General features: G+C 39.7%; 1 protein-coding gene across 1 annotated transcript in view; it reads left to right on the forward strand.

The window, feature by feature from the left end:
* Positions 1 to 20,266, forward strand: part of LOC136874012 (protein krasavietz) — a 218,155-nt gene that overhangs the window by 57,184 nt on the left and 140,705 nt on the right. Inside the window, exons 3-5 of the mRNA XM_067147472.2 lie at positions 315 to 491; positions 574 to 677; positions 15,529 to 15,711. Of these exons, the coding sequence (XP_067003573.1) occupies positions 315 to 491; positions 574 to 677; positions 15,529 to 15,711 (464 nt within the window). The remainder of the gene's footprint in view (positions 1 to 314; positions 492 to 573; positions 678 to 15,528; positions 15,712 to 20,266) is intronic.

Below are 20,266 nucleotides of genomic sequence, written 5' to 3' on the forward strand. Positions count from 1 at the left end.
ACACTTGGTTCTTATATTCGTCATGGTTTCATTTTAAATAATAAAACTCGTGAGAAACGCCGCTTTGGTTATTTGTGTAACTACACTATTTTGGTCCTAAGCTGACAAAATTATACCTGTAATTTGTTTCGTGAAAAAATATTCCCATATATTCAGTCCTGATTATTTGATATATATACAAGATTCAGCCCTAGACATATCTCCTCTTATATGAAAGATAGAATATACAGTGTTTTTAAAATTTGTATGTTAGGAAATCTAGATCTGAAGTTTCATTAATTTTCCTTTTTTTTTTTTTTTTGGGTCTGTTTCAGATGAAAAAGAGAAGTATGACCCTGCAGGCTTCCGAGATGCGGTTCTCCTTGGCCTTAATAAAGCTGGATCTGACTTAGATGCAGTATCTAAGTTTCTAGACACCGCTGGCTCCAAATTAGACTACAGACGTTATGGGGAAGCTCTTTTTGATATCCTCATTGCTGGCGGCCTATTAGGTATTTTCAGATAACCTGAGTAGATCTTGTTTCCTGTTCCAAATGAATACTATTGTACTATAATTTGTAATTTTATTTTCAGTTCCTGGTGGTTCAATAGCCCAAGATGGTGACAAACCTTGCAAAACAAATGCCTGCATATTTGAAGCACCTGAGGACATGGACTCCTTGCACAGTTATGAACAGGTAATGGTATCGCTAATTTACTGGTGTCAGTCTACAGGCCAGTTTCAACTGACAACTGGTGGACTTCCTTTAGGATATTTCATCATTTTGGCATTCCAAATATCTGTAAACTACATACTGCATTTACTTGCATATTAGACCCCTTTTCCCCCCACTTTTACAGCCAAAAATAGTAAAGGGGTTTCCAATATGCGATAACCTCAAAATTTTTATGCAGCAAACACATGACTTCTAGGCTATAAAGAGCTATAAATTGTACGTGTAAACATTCTATACTATTATTTAACAAACTTGGAATGTATTTAAGTTATACTAGCTATTTTCGTTGGAAGGCAGTATTTCTAAACGTAAAAAGACAATAAATGGTGAACATGACTTTTAGGCCTACGGTACATACGGTACTCTTATCACATTTGTTACATCTCATTAATTGCTCTGGTGAGGTTGACGTCAGGCGGGGCATACGGCCGTAAAAACTCGCTACGAAGATTCGTCTCGCTTCATACTCGACCCCGTAGATAAAAGGGATAAGGGTATCGTGTTATCATATAATTAAATATTGATACAAAAGAACTTAATGGCCAGTCATTTGTCTGTCAGTTCAGCAGTAGGCCTACCACACAGTAAACCTGATCACTGCTTTCGTTTGAATTATTACCTTGCGTCGCCAACTTTCCTGCCCTGCTACCGGCGTATTGGCATTCCAAGTGACGTCATCTTCACTGCCATCTCGTCAGTCGCGTCAGCCATGCTTCATTCTCTTTGAGTCATGCACTGCAATCGAGAGCATACGAGGTCCCGTCTTTTTGAACCTTTTAAAAATAATTTTGTTTCTGACTATAGAGTCTAAACAGTGTAAATCTATTCCCAAATGTTTTCTGTAGATGGTCTCTAATATTCCTAGTTGGTGTATATGTAGCAGAAGCCACTCCTTCCGAATAAGGCCGTGCTGTAGAAGGCATGCCAAACCGTCAGCTGATAACTAGCATATGTTACGAGTTGTACTTCCGAATGTAATACATAGTGACTGGAAAAATTCTTTTGATAACTGCGGCTATTGAAACACAGACCTTTATTTTTAAGTACATTTCGTGCTTTTTCTCCACATTTATCACATGAGGATTTACGTAAACAGCTGTCCGTGAGATAAGACAGACCACATTGTTTACGTTAGGTATATTATCGCCCCGCTAGTGCCAAAAGTTCTTAGACGGAAAGAATAAAAATAAATAACAGGAAAATATACCGCATTTATGTATATCTACAGGTGTGGTGGTAATGCGTTTTATTATCATGTTTAATTTTGTATGTTCGTTGTCTCCTTTTTTTATTAATGCATACCCTAGTATAATTTGTTTTGACGACTCCAAAAATCGTTTAAAGTACGTGGGGACACAAAATTATTATTATTATTATTATTATTATTATTATTATTATTATTATTATTATTTGTTAGGTGCGTTGGCGAGTAAAACAATCGTTTTAATTAGATAGCTTTTATCACATTTTAAACTTCTCTCCAAATATATACCTATATTGGCCCGAGTAACGAGATATTAAACAACCACTTTGTTAATGATCTCGCCTGCTGTATAAATAGCAACAACCACGAATATTTCTCAACTAAAGTTAATTCGTTTCTTCATCCCAAGGTGGTACAGCTCTCTTTAGATACACCCCCAGTGGAGGGAAGTTACATGTACTGCTTTTACCGCATATCAACCTTCCTGCCATTCGTAAATCTCTGGCAGTACGGTACCGGGAATCAAAGCCAGACTCCCGAGAACAGCAACTAATTGTGCTAACCATATGCTGGTGGACATTATTAACTACACAAAAAAAAAAGACACACCGCATGGCTGATGCATGCTTGCAATGCGCGGGTCGGACACAAAGCTAGGCCTATTCACTTGTTTGTGCGACGTCATCAGAGCTTCAGTAGACCTGCGCTACGGAGGCGGGCATTTCTTAACTACGAAACACATATTTACCGCTTGGATTCAAAGCGGAATCACTGTTCTCTGACGAATTACGTAATGCACGAATAAATACGGAAAAACCTTGTTAATTCATAGTCGTTGGGGCACAAAATTTGGACATTGAATTAACCCTGATTTCGATTTAACTTCCAACTCGCATTCAGAAATGCCAACCCTTGCTGCATCACAAAATATTCTAAGACCCATTAGTGTATACAAACACCTTGATTCACAGTTTAACCTACCAATTGGGGTCAGAATGCCAGAGCCTCAACCGTCTGAGCCACTCAGTCCGGTAGTTGATTTTAGTACTAGGTGTAGTAAATAAATAAAGATGTGATACATCTCAAGATACAAAAGTATGCGTCACTGATTTCAGAGGTTAATTTATTACCACACCGGGAAAGGCTGTTTCTTCATAAATTTACAGCAAAAATATTATTCTTTCACCAAGACGTACAATATGTTTCTATGGGTGACTTTTTTTTCCCGTATCTTTTCTGAAATTTAGGGAAAATCGGGCATAACGACAATCCACTATAGTGCTACTGTAGTTGAGAATTGCATACATCTGATATGAAACAGAAATGTATTATAGAACCTGTATAAAACATATTATATATTTTAAGCTCTAAAAAGTCACATTTAATTCAATGCTTTATTCTTACATTGTCTAAATGTTTGGAAAAAGTGTCTTATTTTCTTATGTTACACCCGTACATCACACGTTCACAATTTATCACATGCAGGTCTTCCTCACAGATATTTCATGACATAATAAAGTGCTACTTCACAGTTGGAGCAACAAGGGCTCAGCAAAGGTGGGGGTTTATACATTACAGTAGACTCTTGACAACTAATTTGATATTCCAGGATGCGATTTCTGAAATTTTCATCGTTTTGCATCGAACAAACTACAGTGGAACTTCGATTCTCTGGTTTTGGAGGAACCCCGTAAAAAACAACGTACAACAAGCGAAAACTGAAAATCCGGGAACGAATGAACCATCAACAATTTGGCTAAACATCACAAAAATGAAATGTGTATACTTATAATCTTACAAACTCCCCTAAACCAAACCAAACTTCAGCCCCAATGGGCCTTCCGCCTACCAAGCGACCGCCCTCGGTCCGAAGGACTGCAGTTTGAGGTGACGCATGGTCAGTGTGACAAATCCTTGGCCGTTATTCCTGGCTCTGTAGACCGGGGTCGCCATATCACCATTAAATAGCTCCTCAATTAAAGATACTCGTAGAGTGACTGAACCCGGAACCAGCCCTCGTATCCAGGTAAAAATGCCTGACCTGGCCAGCAATCGAACCCGAGCTCTCCACGTAAAAGGCAGGCAAGTTAGACCGCAGGGCTACTTTCAAACGTTAATTACCGGTACGCGACTTAAAAATCTTGAAACTTTACATTCAATTTTCCCGGGGGAACTTCGTCAGTTTCCTCTGAAAACTTCATCATATTCCTTTGAAAACTTCTTTCAGTTCAGCGACTTTGATCAGCCAAACTTTTCGAAAAATCTAATACCCATAACGCCAAGCCAAACAACAATAGACCACAAGTAGGTAGTTTTTCATTCTCTAATCTAATAAAATGAGGCAAAATCCTGTTTTTTTTTAATCTTCCATTGTAATTTGTTTACCGGTATACTGTTCCTAGTTAGTTTATGGAAATCTTGTACCACGTAAATTAGGCCTACATAGACTTTTAAAGGTTATGTGCAACTCGAAAATATGGTTTTGAAAGTACCAATCCTCAAGTTTTCAAATGCATTATAATTAGTTCTGCCCGTCACTAATCACAATCAAATTGGAAAGAGAAGAAAAATATCATTAACACTTCCTAAATTACGATTATTCGTGACCGCTGGAAAGCGGGCTTGCTGTTCAAGTCCGAAATGATACAAAGATTTTAAATGTAACACGCGCAAATCAAACGACAGCGGCTTTTATAACATTTTAACACAAAAACGTGAAGTTCCCATTAATTAGGACGAAAACAGTAATAGGCAATCCCAGAATCTCCCGTGGCTTTATGTATGTAAGTTGCAACATCTGTTCTGGTCTCGATAACAATCGTATACGATAATATTAAAATATACTAAATTTGTGTTACTTTAAAAGGTGCAGTTTCAATTCCTGCCTGAAAGCCCAGTGACTATACAGTACCCTGAGGGAAATGCCAAAAACCTGTTAGGCGACACACTTGAAAAAAGTAAAAAAATAAACATCTAACCCTGGACATAATGTAGACGTTTCGCACGTACGAACATTTGACGAAACTCGTTCCATCTTCAAATAGGCCTAGAGCTGTCGAAATGCGCTCTGTCTTCTTCCAGTTATCGTGGGCACACTCTGCTTTATGATTTCCGAGGATTCTCTAAACAATACTACCCAAATGTGATGCTAAGATGATCCCTTATGCAAGTTCACCGCCGATCGCTTTTTCAGTACAGTACTTTTTCAAATTACCACAATGACGGGACGTCAACACCAGGATAAATAAGTATGGCGTAGCCGTCATTTCGTAAGATACAGTTTCTTGAAAAACGCGTGATTGAGGATTTGGCGTTGAGGGGACTGAAATTTCTGGATGGTTGATCCGGGAAATCGTTTCTTCGAGGAATGGATAATGCAGGATTTTTACAACGTGATTTAGTCAGGATGCTCACGGGACCACGTGATTTGAACGAATAATACAGGAAAGCGTATTTTCCGGGAATGTATAATCAAGGTTCTACTGTACCATATTATTGAACTCTGAAGTAACTGAATTCAAATCCATTGTATACTTATGCCCACTGATTTTTCTCCTGTGAATCTTCATCTTCAAGGTCAATAGGTTCTTCTGTTAAACCTGAATCTGATTATACCATCTTTCCAGAAACCCCTCGCTTATTGTTTCTGCATTTACCTGGTCCTAAGCAGTATGTACAAGTTGCATCTCATAAATAAAGTTTTAGGTGGACCACTGTCTGTAATGTCATTTATTTTGCTATATTTTGATATATTTATCAGTTTTAGGTCAACTCAAGATCATATCAGTAGGTGTGTGGTATTGTTTTGTTTTTGTTTGCTTTTGTGTTTTTTCCACCATCACGTATAAACGACTGAATAGATCTCCACCAAACTTCATATTTAGTCTACTCATTCAGGAGCAGGTTTCAAAATGCATGTTATTTAAAAACCTTTGAATAAACTGGGGGTTTATAGCAAGACCAGACTTTTTTCTTCTTCAATTTTCTCTTACACTGTTGATTAAATGTAAAATCCGTAGACTGTGTGAAACGTCCCTTCGTTTTAAATAATTTTTGTTATGTACATAATTTTGCTTACTTTTCAAATGATGAAGAAAATTACTATTTTCTACGGGCTTCATGCTCTGCAACCGATGACAAACCCCCTCACAAAAGTACAGTTATTTGAAGGATCCATAACAGGAGAAAATCGAAGTATGTATAACATTTTGCTTGGCTTGAATATTAATCCCACCTAATATAACTGAACACTGAGGAAACATGAGCTAGAACTTTTTCTTCTGTCTGTCTGTCTGCCTATTCCTAAAAGTGGAAAACTGCTGGACTTATTTCAACTAAACTATGTATTTGGAATCTACTCGCTCAGGATTGTGTTATCAGATGCATATGTTTTGGTTATCACGTGGAGTTGGTATTTATAGAAAGATTAGATGATGTACTCGTGGTTCACTACAGAATTCTAGGTTAAGTAGTTTACATGTTGTAAGATTGTATTAAAGTGCATAGCTCTTAACATTACCCCAGAAACGCGATGGGGAAGTCGCCGTATATCTTTTCTCATGTAAAAGCTGGGTTCGGGAATTTTTATTGTAATGCAGGCCCTCTTGTATACCACCAGTCACAATCAAGTTGGGTGTTTTCATTATATTGGTGGACACTCACTCTCCACCTGCCTTTTTACATCTCGGAAATACTGTCTTAGTGGTTTTCCTAACTGAAATCAACATAGGTCATTACAGTGACATCAGTGAGAATGTTGCAATTAAAAGCAATGCTATCATATGAAATACTGAATCAAATTAAAAACTCGTTCATTTTCTCACTTAACGAACACTAAGTCTAACAGTCCAAAGTTCCAAAGCTGGAATGACCCGGCTGCAGACAGCCGTGAACACTCGTCTGTCATTATTCCGTTAAGTGTGCACACTGCTCATTCCAATCAGCGCCTCAGAGTAGGGATTGAATAGCTGGAATACTATGATGAACTAGTGTGATACGTACCAGTAGTATCAGAAAATTTATGAACTAGAGGAATGGCATGCTACAGAAGAAAGTTAACTCCCCAGCTGCTTCCCGCAATTATTCAGGCAGGCTTTATACTCACTATGCAGCAGTAAGCCCATGTATTGGAGATGAGTGGCAGCAGAAGAGACAAAGCACATCATAAACAATGGTCAATGTAATGTTATTGTTCAATTTTATGAGCTTTCCATATTGTAGGCCTTCACGTTTAGTTTTCTTCTGTGATATTAGGGCATCTAATGTAAAGGGAGTCCTTTCTTTCATGACTACCTCTTGTCTTATTCTTCAAGTAATCGTTCCTTTACAATTTTTCTCATTTTATAATAATTTTCCCAATTTTCCTTGTCGATATGAACTGATGACCATGTGACCATGACCCGTGATATTAAGACAATCACGACAAAGCAACAAACTTCTAAATTAATGAATTCTCTTATCATAATCATCCCCCTGTTCTTGGGGGTTGGTAGGATATCACCCACAGTATCCCCTGCCTGTTGTAGGAGGCGTCTTGGGGCTCTGAACGTAGGAGCGTGGGTTGGTGACCATAGGGTCCTTATGAGTCCTGACTTTGGTTCTACGTACTTGTGCCGGGCACCTCACTGTCAACTATCCAATCCAAACTCCTGTGGTCAGTACTTGTTCCTTTCTGACCCAGACAATATTTAAGTATGGAGGCTTGGGAGTCTTTCATTTTCACACCTTTCTTAGGCCGATACATTCATTTTTCGAAGTACTTGCTCTTAATCACCGCCAGCGCTCTTATCCTTATCATAGTCAGTATGGTAAAACTAAATAAGACATAAGTGATCGGAAATTGTATTCTCTATAACTTTTATTGTGTAGTATTTATAGGACCATTAACAACGTAAATATTTGAGAATGAAATTTAGACCTTTCCCTAAACTATCGTTTCACTCAGCGCGAGTACAATTATTTATAGCCTAGATTGTAGTCTCATTCCCCGACTTTATGTACTGATTTTCATTAAATTCTCTGCAGTCATTTTCCCGTGATGCACGTACAGACAGATTATGAAAAATTAAAAGGTACATTTCCTTGTTACTGTGGACACAACCTATGCAGAAATGCCATTCTTTTCAAATTCTGAGCAGTGTACAGACTAACTCTTATACATATATTATTCTCAAATATTTTTGTTAACATTAGGTCTAACAAGAGACTGCATATAACAAATGTTAAAGAATATTTTATTTCCGTTCCTTTTATGCCATTTATTGTACGACTGATAACAACGCCGATGATTATGGAAAATTGGATATTTAATCCAAGCCCCATACGACATGTCGTGCATGTCACTTCAACGTGGGTAATGCGAAAACCTCAACAGCCATTTTACTCTTTTTGAGAGGGCAGGTATTAAGGGAAGTATCATCATCAGAGAGCCATGCCACTGGTCAGAGATATAATATGCAAACTGAGAACCACAAAGAATTTTGCACAACTTCGGACTAGGAACTGTACCGTACAGTAACTTTGGAAACAGTCCTCATTCTCTCTCGACTTTGTTCAGCTTCATCGTATTTCACATTACTGCCATGTGCTTTCTTAGGTAAGTATCATTTTAACATGTTGCGTTAAACTTGTGAAAATACTGTCGGCAGCCCCAAAGATGGTTTTCCATGGTTTCCGATTTTCACACCAGGCAAATGCTGGGGCTGTACCTTAATTAAGGCCACAGCCACTTCCTTCCCATTCCAAGGCCTTTCCTGTCCCATCATCGCCATAAGACCTATCTGTGTCGGTGCGACGTAAAATAAATAGCAAAAAAAACTTACGAATAACGGGGCGAGTTGGCCGTGTGGTTAGGGGCGTGCGGCTGTGAGCTTGCATGTGGGAGATAGTGGGTTTGAATCCCTGTCGGCAGCCCTGAAGGTGGTTTTCCGTGGTTTCCCATTTTCACACCAGGCAAATGCTGGGGATGTACCTTAATTAAGGCCATGGCTGCTTCCTTCCCATTCCTAGGCCTTTCCTATCCCATCTTCGCCATAAGACTTATCTGTGTTTGTGCGACGTAAAGCAAATAGCAAAAAAATAATGTGAATAGAACTATGTTACTTTATATAAATTCCTGCAAGAAACTTGTAATCCACTGCAAATTCCCGTGCAAAGAACGAGTAGAAGTGCTGGTAGCCTATAAATTAGAATGAAAAGTTTTAGTGGAAGCCATTTCTTTTCAGTTTCAAGTTAATGTAGGACTGTTAGGTTCTTCAGTCATTCATTCAGTCGAACTAATTTGATTAAACCTGGAAAAAAAAGACATTTAATGGCAGATTATACCTAATTACAAATAAAATTACTTGTTTTGTTCTTGAAGGTTCAACCCCATTTTTAAATTGAAAAAATATTATGAATTGATTAATACACTGAAGAAAATGGAAATAGCAACACCAAGAAGGAGTGGTGCTACATTGCTCTAATCGAACATGCAGGACGAGTGTTCGGTTGTGATTCGATGATTACACTTTCAGATCCCTCTGACCGCAAGTTTGGACAACAATCAATATATGATATGCCCACCACGAGCTGCAATACATTGATGAATTCGTGGAGGCATGGAGTCAATAAGTCCCTGGATTGCTTCCTGAGGAATTGTGGCCCATGCTTGCTGCACTGCACAGGTCAGTTGTTCCAGAGTTGTGGGTGGCTGAGGACGGTTGGCCAGTTGTCGACCCATCATGTCCCACACATGCTCAATAGGACTGAGGTCTGGGGATCTGGCGGGCCATTCTAAGGTTGTGATGTCGTGGAGAGCTTCTCTGGAGATGCGTGCAGTGTGAACACGGGCATTGTCCTGCTGAAACTTCCCATTAGCAATGTTCGCCACCATAGGGACAACCACTGGATTGAGTACCCTATCAACGTACTGTCAAGCAGTCATAGTGCCCTCAGCATGCACTAATTGTGATTTCACATTAAAGCCCATAACTCCCCCAAGACCATAATGCTTGGTGTTGGGCCTGTGTGCCTCTCGACAATAAGATCTGGGCGGCCCCTCCCCCCGGTACGTCGGTACACACGATTCCGGCGATCACTGCGGGCAAGACAGAAGCGCGATTCATCACTAAAGACGACCCTATGCCATTCGTCGACCCACGTCGATCTTTCTCGACACCAGGCCAGCCTTACACGTCACTGTTGTGGGGTCAATGGAACACCTTCTGCAGGGACACGGGCTCGTAAGCCAGCTGCACGCAGGCGATTACCAACTGTTTGTTGTGTAACGTGGGGTGCCACAGCTGCTCGAATTTGTGCTGCTGTTGTACGAGGTTCCATCCGGGGCATCCGAATGATGCGGCGATCTTCTCTCACAGTTGTCTGTCGTGCTGGGCCAGTGCCAGGTCTACGAGTGTGGGCACCTCAATTTGACCACTGCTGCCATAAACGTTGTACCGTAAGATGCCTGTCACCGAGCTTGATAGCTGGAGTCGCTTAAGTGCGGCCAGTATCCAGTAGTCGGGAGATAGTGGGTTCGAGCCCCACTGTCGGCAGCCCTGAAGATGGTTTTCCGTGGTTTCCCATTTTCACACCAGGCAAATGCCGGGGGCTGTACCTTAATTAAGGCCACGGCCGCTTCCTTCCAATTCCTAGGCCTTTCCTCCCATCGTCGCTGTAAGACATATCTGTGTCGGTGCGACGTAAAGCAGAAAAAAAAGGTGCCTGTCGGCCAACACGTGCAGCGACAGATCTTAGCGGTAATCCATCCTCACACAGCCCAATTGTCCGAGCCCTCTCAAACGGCGACAGTTGTTGATAGCGCGCTCTTCTCTGTCGTCGAGGCATGTTTGACGGGGAACACTTCCCTGCACAGACTGCAAGTCAACTACGCTACACCAGAGTCCGTATACTGGAGTTGATTCCTCCGTGACCAATCACGTGGGGAGACCTGTAGCAACAATCCAATGGGTTTGAAACTATGATCGTTTGCATACCTACATGGCATCGTTTCATATCTTGAAAATCAACACAAACGACCAATGCCTTCATGGTGTTGCAATTTCCATTTTCTTAAGTGTATTAAGAAGTGTGAAGCTAATTACTGTGAAACTCGGTTAAGAACTTCCCACATAAGAAGTTTTCCTGCCTAAGAAGTAATATATTTCCCGGTTAAACAGTTCAGATTTTATAGCCTCTTGAGATAGAAAACGTCCGCTCATAGCAGCCCATGGTTAGAACCCTCCATCTCCGCTCAAGTTGTACCTTCTGTTAGACCGTTCGCGCTCTTGTGGTGTGTCTCTGGTGTCACGGAACCTATACGGGCTTGCCAAGGCCATATACGACGTCACGCTATGACAACACGGACACCAGATGCTCACTCTCACCTTGTGGAATCGAATCAAACCCATCATTCGAAACTTCCACTCCACCGTTCCATCTAGCGGAGTAGAATCGAACGGGATTCTACGTGGGAAACATATAGCACACAATGGATGGTTTGGTAAAACTTTAATGCAGTCATTTGCGGGCCGCGACAGGGTGAAGTCATTGATCGAGGTGGCCTAAACACTAATTAAAAACCGTAACGTGTAATTGTGCACACCATTACTGTTAATCTGCCACAAAATTGATAATTCTAACCTGTTTGATTTTTCATTCCCTTGCTTATTTCCTTCCAGGCATTCTCTCTTACGTTGTTTTTGCAATAATACTTGTGGGTCTTGCCATAGAGGAAATTACGTTTTTGAACTAAACTGATAAGATTTTCCGTATACATTATTAGTGAGGTGAACAAAAACAACTTCCCGACTCTATGCAGGAAACAGCCGACTTGCCAGCAGCCAGCTGTTACACATGCCGCCAAACAGCCGGCCGAAAGATCCCGATCATTTACGAAGTTGAACGAATATTGATAGCCAACTGGGTGTTGGTGGGAGGCACAGAGAGGGATTGCAATACCACGTGTTGGCATAAAATTGAAAGTTATTTTTAATTTTACCTTTATAGGAACTAAACATTGTATTATCATGTCACTCGTAATTATTACATCGATTAGAACGTAGCAAAAATTTGAGGAGACATAAAATAAAATTCTCACGGGGAAAGAAACTGTTTACGTTTAGATGAGCTAGCGTTGCTACTGCGCCTTTATCACTCCCACATAATACCCCAGATACTTTTCCATGCACTCATTTCTGCAACTTCGAACTTGTGTTTCTTCATTACCTATAACATTAAGAGGATTGAAGCGGGAACATAAACTCAATACTGGCTTGGCCATGCGGTACTTGTGAAGCAGCCAGAAACTATGCCCGTTGCCGTGACAACCAGTAGGAATGCAGGGGCGATTTAGGCCTAGGTTCTAAGAATCTCTAAGAATAAGTTGCCAGATTTCCCATTTGCTGCCGTTATCCGTGAAGTAGGTGTCGGGGGTGTGAGGAATATAGAAAGCACATGCTAACAGACTAGTACACGTCTTGTCTTTGCGTCTCGTAAGACTAAGCTACGGATTGCCAAGCATAGTGTAGCGTCGTAATTAGTATGAATAGGAATCGGTGAAGTTAGTTGTACTTGTAATATCAACGTACAAACGTTTTAAGTGAAAATGAGTGGAACTCAGAGAAAAGAGATTAAACGAAAGGCACTTACAATAAAAGACTAGTGGAGATTATAAGGAAAGTGGAGTCATCTACATTTTCCCGCGTTGCTTTGGCAAAGGAGCTGGGGATGCCGCCGTCTACTTTGAACGGCATTATACCAAAGAAAGAAGAGATCTTTGCTTCTGCAGGGAATACTTCAGCAAATTGTAAGGAAGTTAAATCTGAAAAGTACGATGAAATAGAACAAGCTCTGCTAATATGGTTTAAACAGCAGCGAAGTTTAAACATACACGTTCAGTGGGACTATTGTGCAGGTGAAAGCCGCATGCAAATGAAGGGTACCTTTTACCGCGTCGAACGGGTGGCTGGACCACTTTAAAAATTGAGCCGGCATCGTTTACAAAACAGTTTGTGGCGAAGCAGAGAGTGTAAGTGCGGAGGAAAGGGAAGCGTGGAAGGAAATGGTTCTGCCTGCTAAAATAAGCAAACCTTGCAACGTTTTTATATAATATGTTCCCTTCTCTTATCAAATATATTTATAATACGGTATGTTCAATTATTTCAATTTATCTCGGAAAATAATTGTCATGATAATCAAATTTTTATGTTGCAGCTTTAGTAGCTCTTATATATCAGCCTATTTCGGTATTGTTCACAAACAAAGAAATCTGTTGGCTGTGTGTTTCACATGTATTTCAAAGTACAGAATAAGTTTTTGGGCATTACCCCTTTTAAGAAGTTTCCTGCTTAAGAAGTGGGGTGTTTTTTTTTTTTTTTCAGTCTCTTGAAAAACTTCTTAACAGAGTTTCAAACCTGTGTCCACTCTTTTTGTAATTGTTGAAATGTTATAACTTGCATTAATGAAGTATTCTTCATGTGTTCTCTCCTCATTGGACCATCTAGGAGTGGTGCAGTTTGCTGTCACTGGGGTTGTACCAGTTGGCTTGTTCACCATAAATTAACACCTATAGATTAGAAAGAAAGGGTTAATAATATACCAAGAGCATATGAGATTGCATAATTTTCATGTCAGTATATATACAAAGGAAATTCCTCTTTTGTAACAAATTTTGTTATGCAGTGAGGATTAAAACTAAATACTGTAAGTGGTTATTGGTTGATTGACTGAGAAATCACAGCTGAACTGTAAGCCGTCTAGTTTAGGATTCTCCTTTCTGACATTGAGCTGTGCAATGTTATGCTGATCCAGAGTTTTCCAGTTCCCTGCCTTGGCGAGTGCTATGATGCCCAAGTCTAAAGGCTGTAGATGGCTGTTGCAATTGGCACTAAAGAATACAACCTCAACTTTCTTTGGCACGATGTCTTGAGAACGTGCAGAGGAGTTTTGCCCAGGAACAGAAGAATTTTTCGATTGGTGTTCTGGTCATCACGCTTTTCTTGTTAGCCTCGTAAGTGGTAAGATAAGTCTTCTCGCCCTTCAAGTAGCAAAACTTTTTTTGATTTTCCAATAACTAGTGGCTACAGTTTATCGGATCCATCTGCATTTACAGGGAAAAGCACTGTGACCCTATGCATACTTTCCTTTTCTCAATGACAAATCGCTGTTTACTGCCAGTGCTTTATCCGGCAGCAGGTTGTAGAAGAGGCCAAATTCTTCGGTACTGAAATGTCTTTTGGAATATACTGTATTTCTCAATGATTATTTGTAGGTTACTTCTCCAATATATATATATATATATATATTCATGTGGCTATTTATAGCCAAGTGCAGCCCTTGTAAGGCAGACCCTCCAATGAGGGTGGGCGGCATCTGCCATGTGTAGGTAACTGCGTGTTATTGTGGTGGAGGGTAGTGCTATGTGTGGTGTGAGAGTTGCAGGGGTGTTGGGGACAGCACAAACACCCAGCCCCCGAGCCATTGGAATTAACCAATGAAGGTTAAAATCCCCGACCCAGCCGGGAATCGAACCCGGGACCCTCTGAACTGAAGGCCAGTACGCTGACCATTCAGCCAACGAGTCGAACAGTTCTCCAATATCAACAGTAACCTCATTGAAACTGTTTGCATCACCACTCTCTCTTCACCCAGCAATATTACTCCTCTCCTTGAAGCAATGCAACCACCTTGTGGATGCTTGGAAATGTCTAATGTTCCATTTCTTAGCAAATTCTAATGCCTTCTTTTTTCTTTCTTCAAAATTGTGCTGGTTGTAGGTATGTTAGCAATGAGTTACTGTTGGAACAAATTCATAATGCATTTTTCCAATTCAGAATACTTTTCATTTTCATTGTTAGGACCCCCTTTAGAAGCATTCAAACGTGTTTCAACATCTTTGCCAAGAATCTTAGCCGGTGCTGAAAATGGCAAATTAAGGCACTTTGGAAGGCTCACTTGGCTTCATTTGGGTTGTTTTCCTCCTTGTCGGTTATTTTTAATTGACCTGATATAAAAGACTTTTTTTTTTTTTTTAATTACACAGATCATTTTGCTCAACACCCAGGCACAAAATGAAGGACTGCTACTGTACCCTCAGATCAGTCTTTCATCATGAAACCTACCCTTGGTATCCTTGTCTTCATTGCTATCAAACAGTCTGCTATTCCTGCTGTGCTGGTCAACAGTTTACACCATCTTGCTTTATAAACCTTCCCTCAGGATCATTACGTTTATTGCTACCCAACAGATTGCTGCTCCTGCTTTGCTAGTTGCTTGGTGGACAGGATTTAAAGGATATAAACTACAAAAGCTGCCACATTGTAAGTGGGTCGCAGCACTGGACAATCCAATTGAAATATATATTTGTTTTGTCCAATGTTATTTGTCAGTATAATGTGTAAGTGCAACAAAAATCTTTTAAGGAACAGGAAAATATTTCTTACAAGAGAGAGAAGTGTGTAAGTGAAAATGTAAATGTGGCATGATTTTTTGTGGGAAGTTAAAAATGTAATGTGCAAGTAAGTAAAACATATATCTGAGAAACATAGACAGGGTTTTACTCTACTTGAATATTAATTATATTAACAGTAAATGTTCAAATTTTGTGAAGTCTGCAATTGTACATTTCAGGTGTTCATTAAACTGATGCGGCGTTACAAATACCTAGAAAAAATGTTTGAAGATGAAATGAAGAAAGTACTTGTGTTCATTAAGGGCTTCAGTGAATTGGAACGTATTAAGTTGGCTCGAATGACAGCTCTATGGATCTCAAATGGTTCTGTACCTCCTACGGTGCTTCTTGTACTACTTAATGTGAGTATTTGTATGTAGCATATTTTTTAATATTGCATTTGTGCTTGAATTCCTGTTTCTTTGATTACTGACAACATTACAGAATATATATATATGACATGATGTTTACTGTTCCTAATGCAGTTTTTATGCTGATTTTAAATCTGAAGACCATTTTGCTCTCACGTCGGGTTTTGAATACGATACAATTTTATTTTTCGTGACACAGCAGTCATTGAAAATAATTTTAAATGTTTTTCTTTATATTTCGTACAAAGCCGAACATTTCCATTTGATTCTCTTTTGTTGTTGGTGACAGTGGATATTATGGCATCTAGTGGTTGCGTAAGTTTACCAGATCTGTTTTGGGACGTGTGCTGCGATGTACCAGACAAATTCAGTAAGTCCCATGCAGTGTATTTGCACTAATCTTATCTAAAGCAATGTTCATTAATACTCCATTTCATCCTGACACATTAACAAGTAGGGCCTAGCCTACATACATAATTTACACATCAGTCTGTAAAAGGCAAAGAAAGATACCTTGAATTCTATACTGCTGGGAATCATGGCTGTTCACCTGTTAGACATTATATTACACTACTGTATATTAATGACTGTGATCCATAAAGCCTTCACTGCAGCTTGCACAAAATGCCCATATCCTGACTTCAGGGAATGATAATTGGTAATCATATCAATATATTTACCTGCTCTACCTTAACTACAAATTATATCCCTAAATACTGTATATGGTTAAAGATATTCTGATGTTGAAAGTTCTCATAGAATGGGAATTTGCTTTATTAGATGGGAGATATCATCATCCTAAATCACCTTTCCAATATGCTTCTTGGTTCAAAGAGTAATTCCACAAAATGTAATCAATAATTTTGTGATTTTGTTGAAAGGTAAATTAGTGTTGCGTTTTGAGCTAAATTTGTAAAATTTTGCAAATATTTCACGATTGGGCTCTGCAAAAAACAGGTGCCTCTAATGATTGAGGCAAATGGTTTGCATATTTTCAGTCAGCAAATTTATTTTTTACTTTCATCAGTATGATCTGACTATAGCTATATTTTGTCATAGTGAACATGTAGTGGTTCATTAATTTCTGTGTTCTGCTTGGTATGTTCAAGGAAAGAAAGGTGGGAATGTAGATAAGAACATGAGACGGTTTTTAAAACACTGATAATCACATTAAGTCTGTAAATGAGAGACCTTTGGTATGAAACACACCTTCTGTCAGATTTTTGGAGTATACTATGTTAAGTCTTTTTGTATTGCATATGGTGATTCCTGAAGGTTTTTTTATTTGTGAAGAATTTCAAAATAACTCCAGGTTTGTGTCCATTTAAGGATGATGTGGTGGTGTCTGTTGGCTAGGCTTGGACAGGCATTTTTTGGTGTTCAGTGGAACCTCGATTATCCGTTCTGATTATTCACATGACATGGTCCCCCAAGCCTCCTGATTGAATCGTGTTTTAAAAATCCTGCATTATCTGTTCCTCGAAGAAAGAATTTCCCTGCATCAACCATCCAGCAATTTCGGTCTCATCTCTAAATCCTCGAGTGAGCCATTCTCAAGATGTGCAGAACGGAATAGCGCATTTACGCGAATAATCCCCGCATATTTTTAAAGACATTTTGAGGCACAAAATTAGGGTGCTGGTTTTATTTGCGTCAAGGTTGCCAACACGCTCCTGGCTCACCTAGTTTTCAATGCTGAGTGTACAGTTATGCTTTGTGCAACCGTAGATGGAAGAAAACTGTCCACATGTCATATTTAAACAGAAAACAATTCAGACTTTTAATTCTAAACTGACTTAACATTTTTAAAAAATAGTACTTATTTTACAGGGTAATTTAAATCAAAGTTTCTCCACGTCACGATAGAATGTGTGTTCCGGAACGTGTAGGGGTAGCTTTCCGCACTTTAACTCACTTCGATGTGTCTATAGTGTGTTTCATAGTTGAAAATAGGGTGAAATCTTAAATCTTTTGTATTCAGTGTTTTAAGGAACTCCACAATATCACGTAGCAGGCAATACACGGAAAAGCATAATCCGCGAAAACTGGCTTGGGTTGGCATTTCTGAATTACAAGATGGCTGTTAATTCAAAATCACGTAATTGGAAGTACGATTTCTGTATTACAAAGACTTTGAATTAACGAGGTTTTACTGTATTGCAAAACCAACATCAGAGTTCGCCGGTGTGTCTATTTCAAGTGTTTACATTGCACGAAAAGAATTATCCACCACCAGTCGTGTTACTGTCCAGTAAAGAGACCACGTGTGAGAAGTGTTTTAGACGTGGAGTGTGACGAACTTGTAAGTAATTTAGGAGGAGATTCTAGAGAAGAATGCAGCCAGGAAGGCGGTTTGAAGAGGGTTTTGCAGTAACATTCGCACATTTTGTAGTATGACGTGTTTTCTGCAGAGCCAATAGAATAATTTCAGTAAGAAGTACCTGTTTATGTGGGTCACGAGTGAATGTCTAGAGTTTTATTTGTAAATATCATAATCAACGAATTTAGGGAATTATTTGCGTGTGTGCGATGGATCCAGGAAGAGCTAAAAGACAAGTATTGCATCGACAGGGGAGGGAAATAGTATTTAGAGTGTATTTTGTAAGCATGCAGCAGCAGGCGATCAGCGGCGGGGGAAGGTGAGGAACTCACCGAGACAGCACTCGCGTATGGTATCGACCTGCGAACAGTACAGAGGATAAAACAAGCTACGGAAATAAAAATAATGCAGTGTTCAGGTCGCCAGGGAAGAACCCTAAGAGGAAGAAGCCAGTGACGGACCTCGATGATTTTAATAAAAATGTTCTGCGTATAACAATATTTGATATGTATTAAAACGGCGAATAACCTGCAGCATTGAAACTGGCTCGTCCATTTGCCTTCCTTAATATCTCGAAAATTTCCCTCAACACTTTCTCGGGATTTGGTGTTAAAAATTAATTTAGACTTTCAGGAAACATTTAAGCCCACAAAAAATATAGGTCATCGCTTTGGAATTCAAGATATAACTGGATGAAAAAATGTAGGCCTATTTCCTCATTTTCATGGAAAATATATTTCATAGCAGTGATAATGTACAGTGAAACCTCGGAATGCGAGTAACTTGGTCTACGAGTGTTTTGCAAGACAAGCAAACATTTTAAATAAATTGTAACTTGATAGCGAGTGAGGTTCCGCAATACGAGCGTCAGGTGTGCCTACGTTTTCCCCTCTCCTGTTCGTTTGTTGAATGGATGAACGATATCTTTGGTCCTGTAGTGAAGAAATACCTTTCAGAAAATAATCTGCTGCTCAAAGTCTTGCTGGTTATGGACACTGTTCCTGCTCATCCTCCAGGCCTTGTGGCCTTGAGGACGACTTACTGGAGGAATTCAAGTTCATTAAGGTAAAGTTCCTTCCTCCAAATACTACTACTACTACTACTACTGGATCATCAAGTCATTTCGAATTTCAAGAAGCTATACACCAAAGCACTATTTCAGTGATGCTTCGAAGTGACCGAAGGAACAAACCTTACCCTCCGAGAGTTTGTGATAATTCTTTTCCCCATCTTGAACTGCCTGATGATCATCGATAAAGCTTGGGATGGAGTCACCAATAGAACTCTCACTTCCGTTTGGGGAAAGCTGTGGCCTGATAGTGTTCTTGGACGTGATTTTGAGGGGATTGTTGGTGAAAATAAGCCGCCGATTGACAATGAAATCGTGTCCTTAGGGTAGACTATGGGGCTGGAGGTGAATGATGTGGACATTCAAGAGCTGGTGGAAGAACATAGCCAGGAACTGACCACCAACGAACAGATGGACCTGCATCGCGAACAATAGGAGGAGGTTATGGAGATCTCATCCGGGGAAGAGGAGGAGGAGGAAAAGTCAATGGAATCTCCCACTTCAGCTAAGATTCGAAAGAAGTGCAAAATATATGAAACGGTGCAACATTTTGTAGAAAAACTCCACCCGAATAAGGCTGTTAAATGACAGTGCAATGCAATGTCACATTTTCGTGAAATCCTCAAAAGAGACAAAAGCAAGTCATTGGACAGGCTCCTCATTATAGTTGCACCAAATGTGAACAATTCCAGTGAGCTAACAGACAGCAGTGATTCCGTTAGTGAAATTCATGTTACACAGGAACTCTTCTCATATCTTCTCTCGTCTCCCTCACACCAACAATGATATAATTGTAAGGAAAAGTGCACTTAAATTTGTTTTATGTTATAGTTTGTTTTAGAAATGGTATGCGGATAAATATTTTCGTGTTGTGGACGAATCATCCGCGTTTCAATTGTTTCATATGGGAAAACTTGCTTTGATATACGAGGGCTTTGGATTACAAGCATGTAGCTGCAACGAATTATGCTCGCAGTCCAAGGTTTCACTGTATTTTTATCATCTCAGGCAAAGCAGCTATGTCCGTAAATTTACATGTTCGTGTTTGCATAAAGACCACGTGGACCTCGCAGAGCGACACGAAATGTTTGTTTATGCCCAAGTTAACTCTTTCGATCGGAGAAATTTTAGTTCATTTCATTTCTTTTCAAAATGAG

The sequence above is a fragment of the Anabrus simplex genome, chromosome 5 (assembly GCF_040414725.1).
Source record: "Anabrus simplex isolate iqAnaSimp1 chromosome 5, ASM4041472v1, whole genome shotgun sequence".
Classification (NCBI taxonomy): Eukaryota; Metazoa; Arthropoda; class Insecta; order Orthoptera; family Tettigoniidae; genus Anabrus; species Anabrus simplex.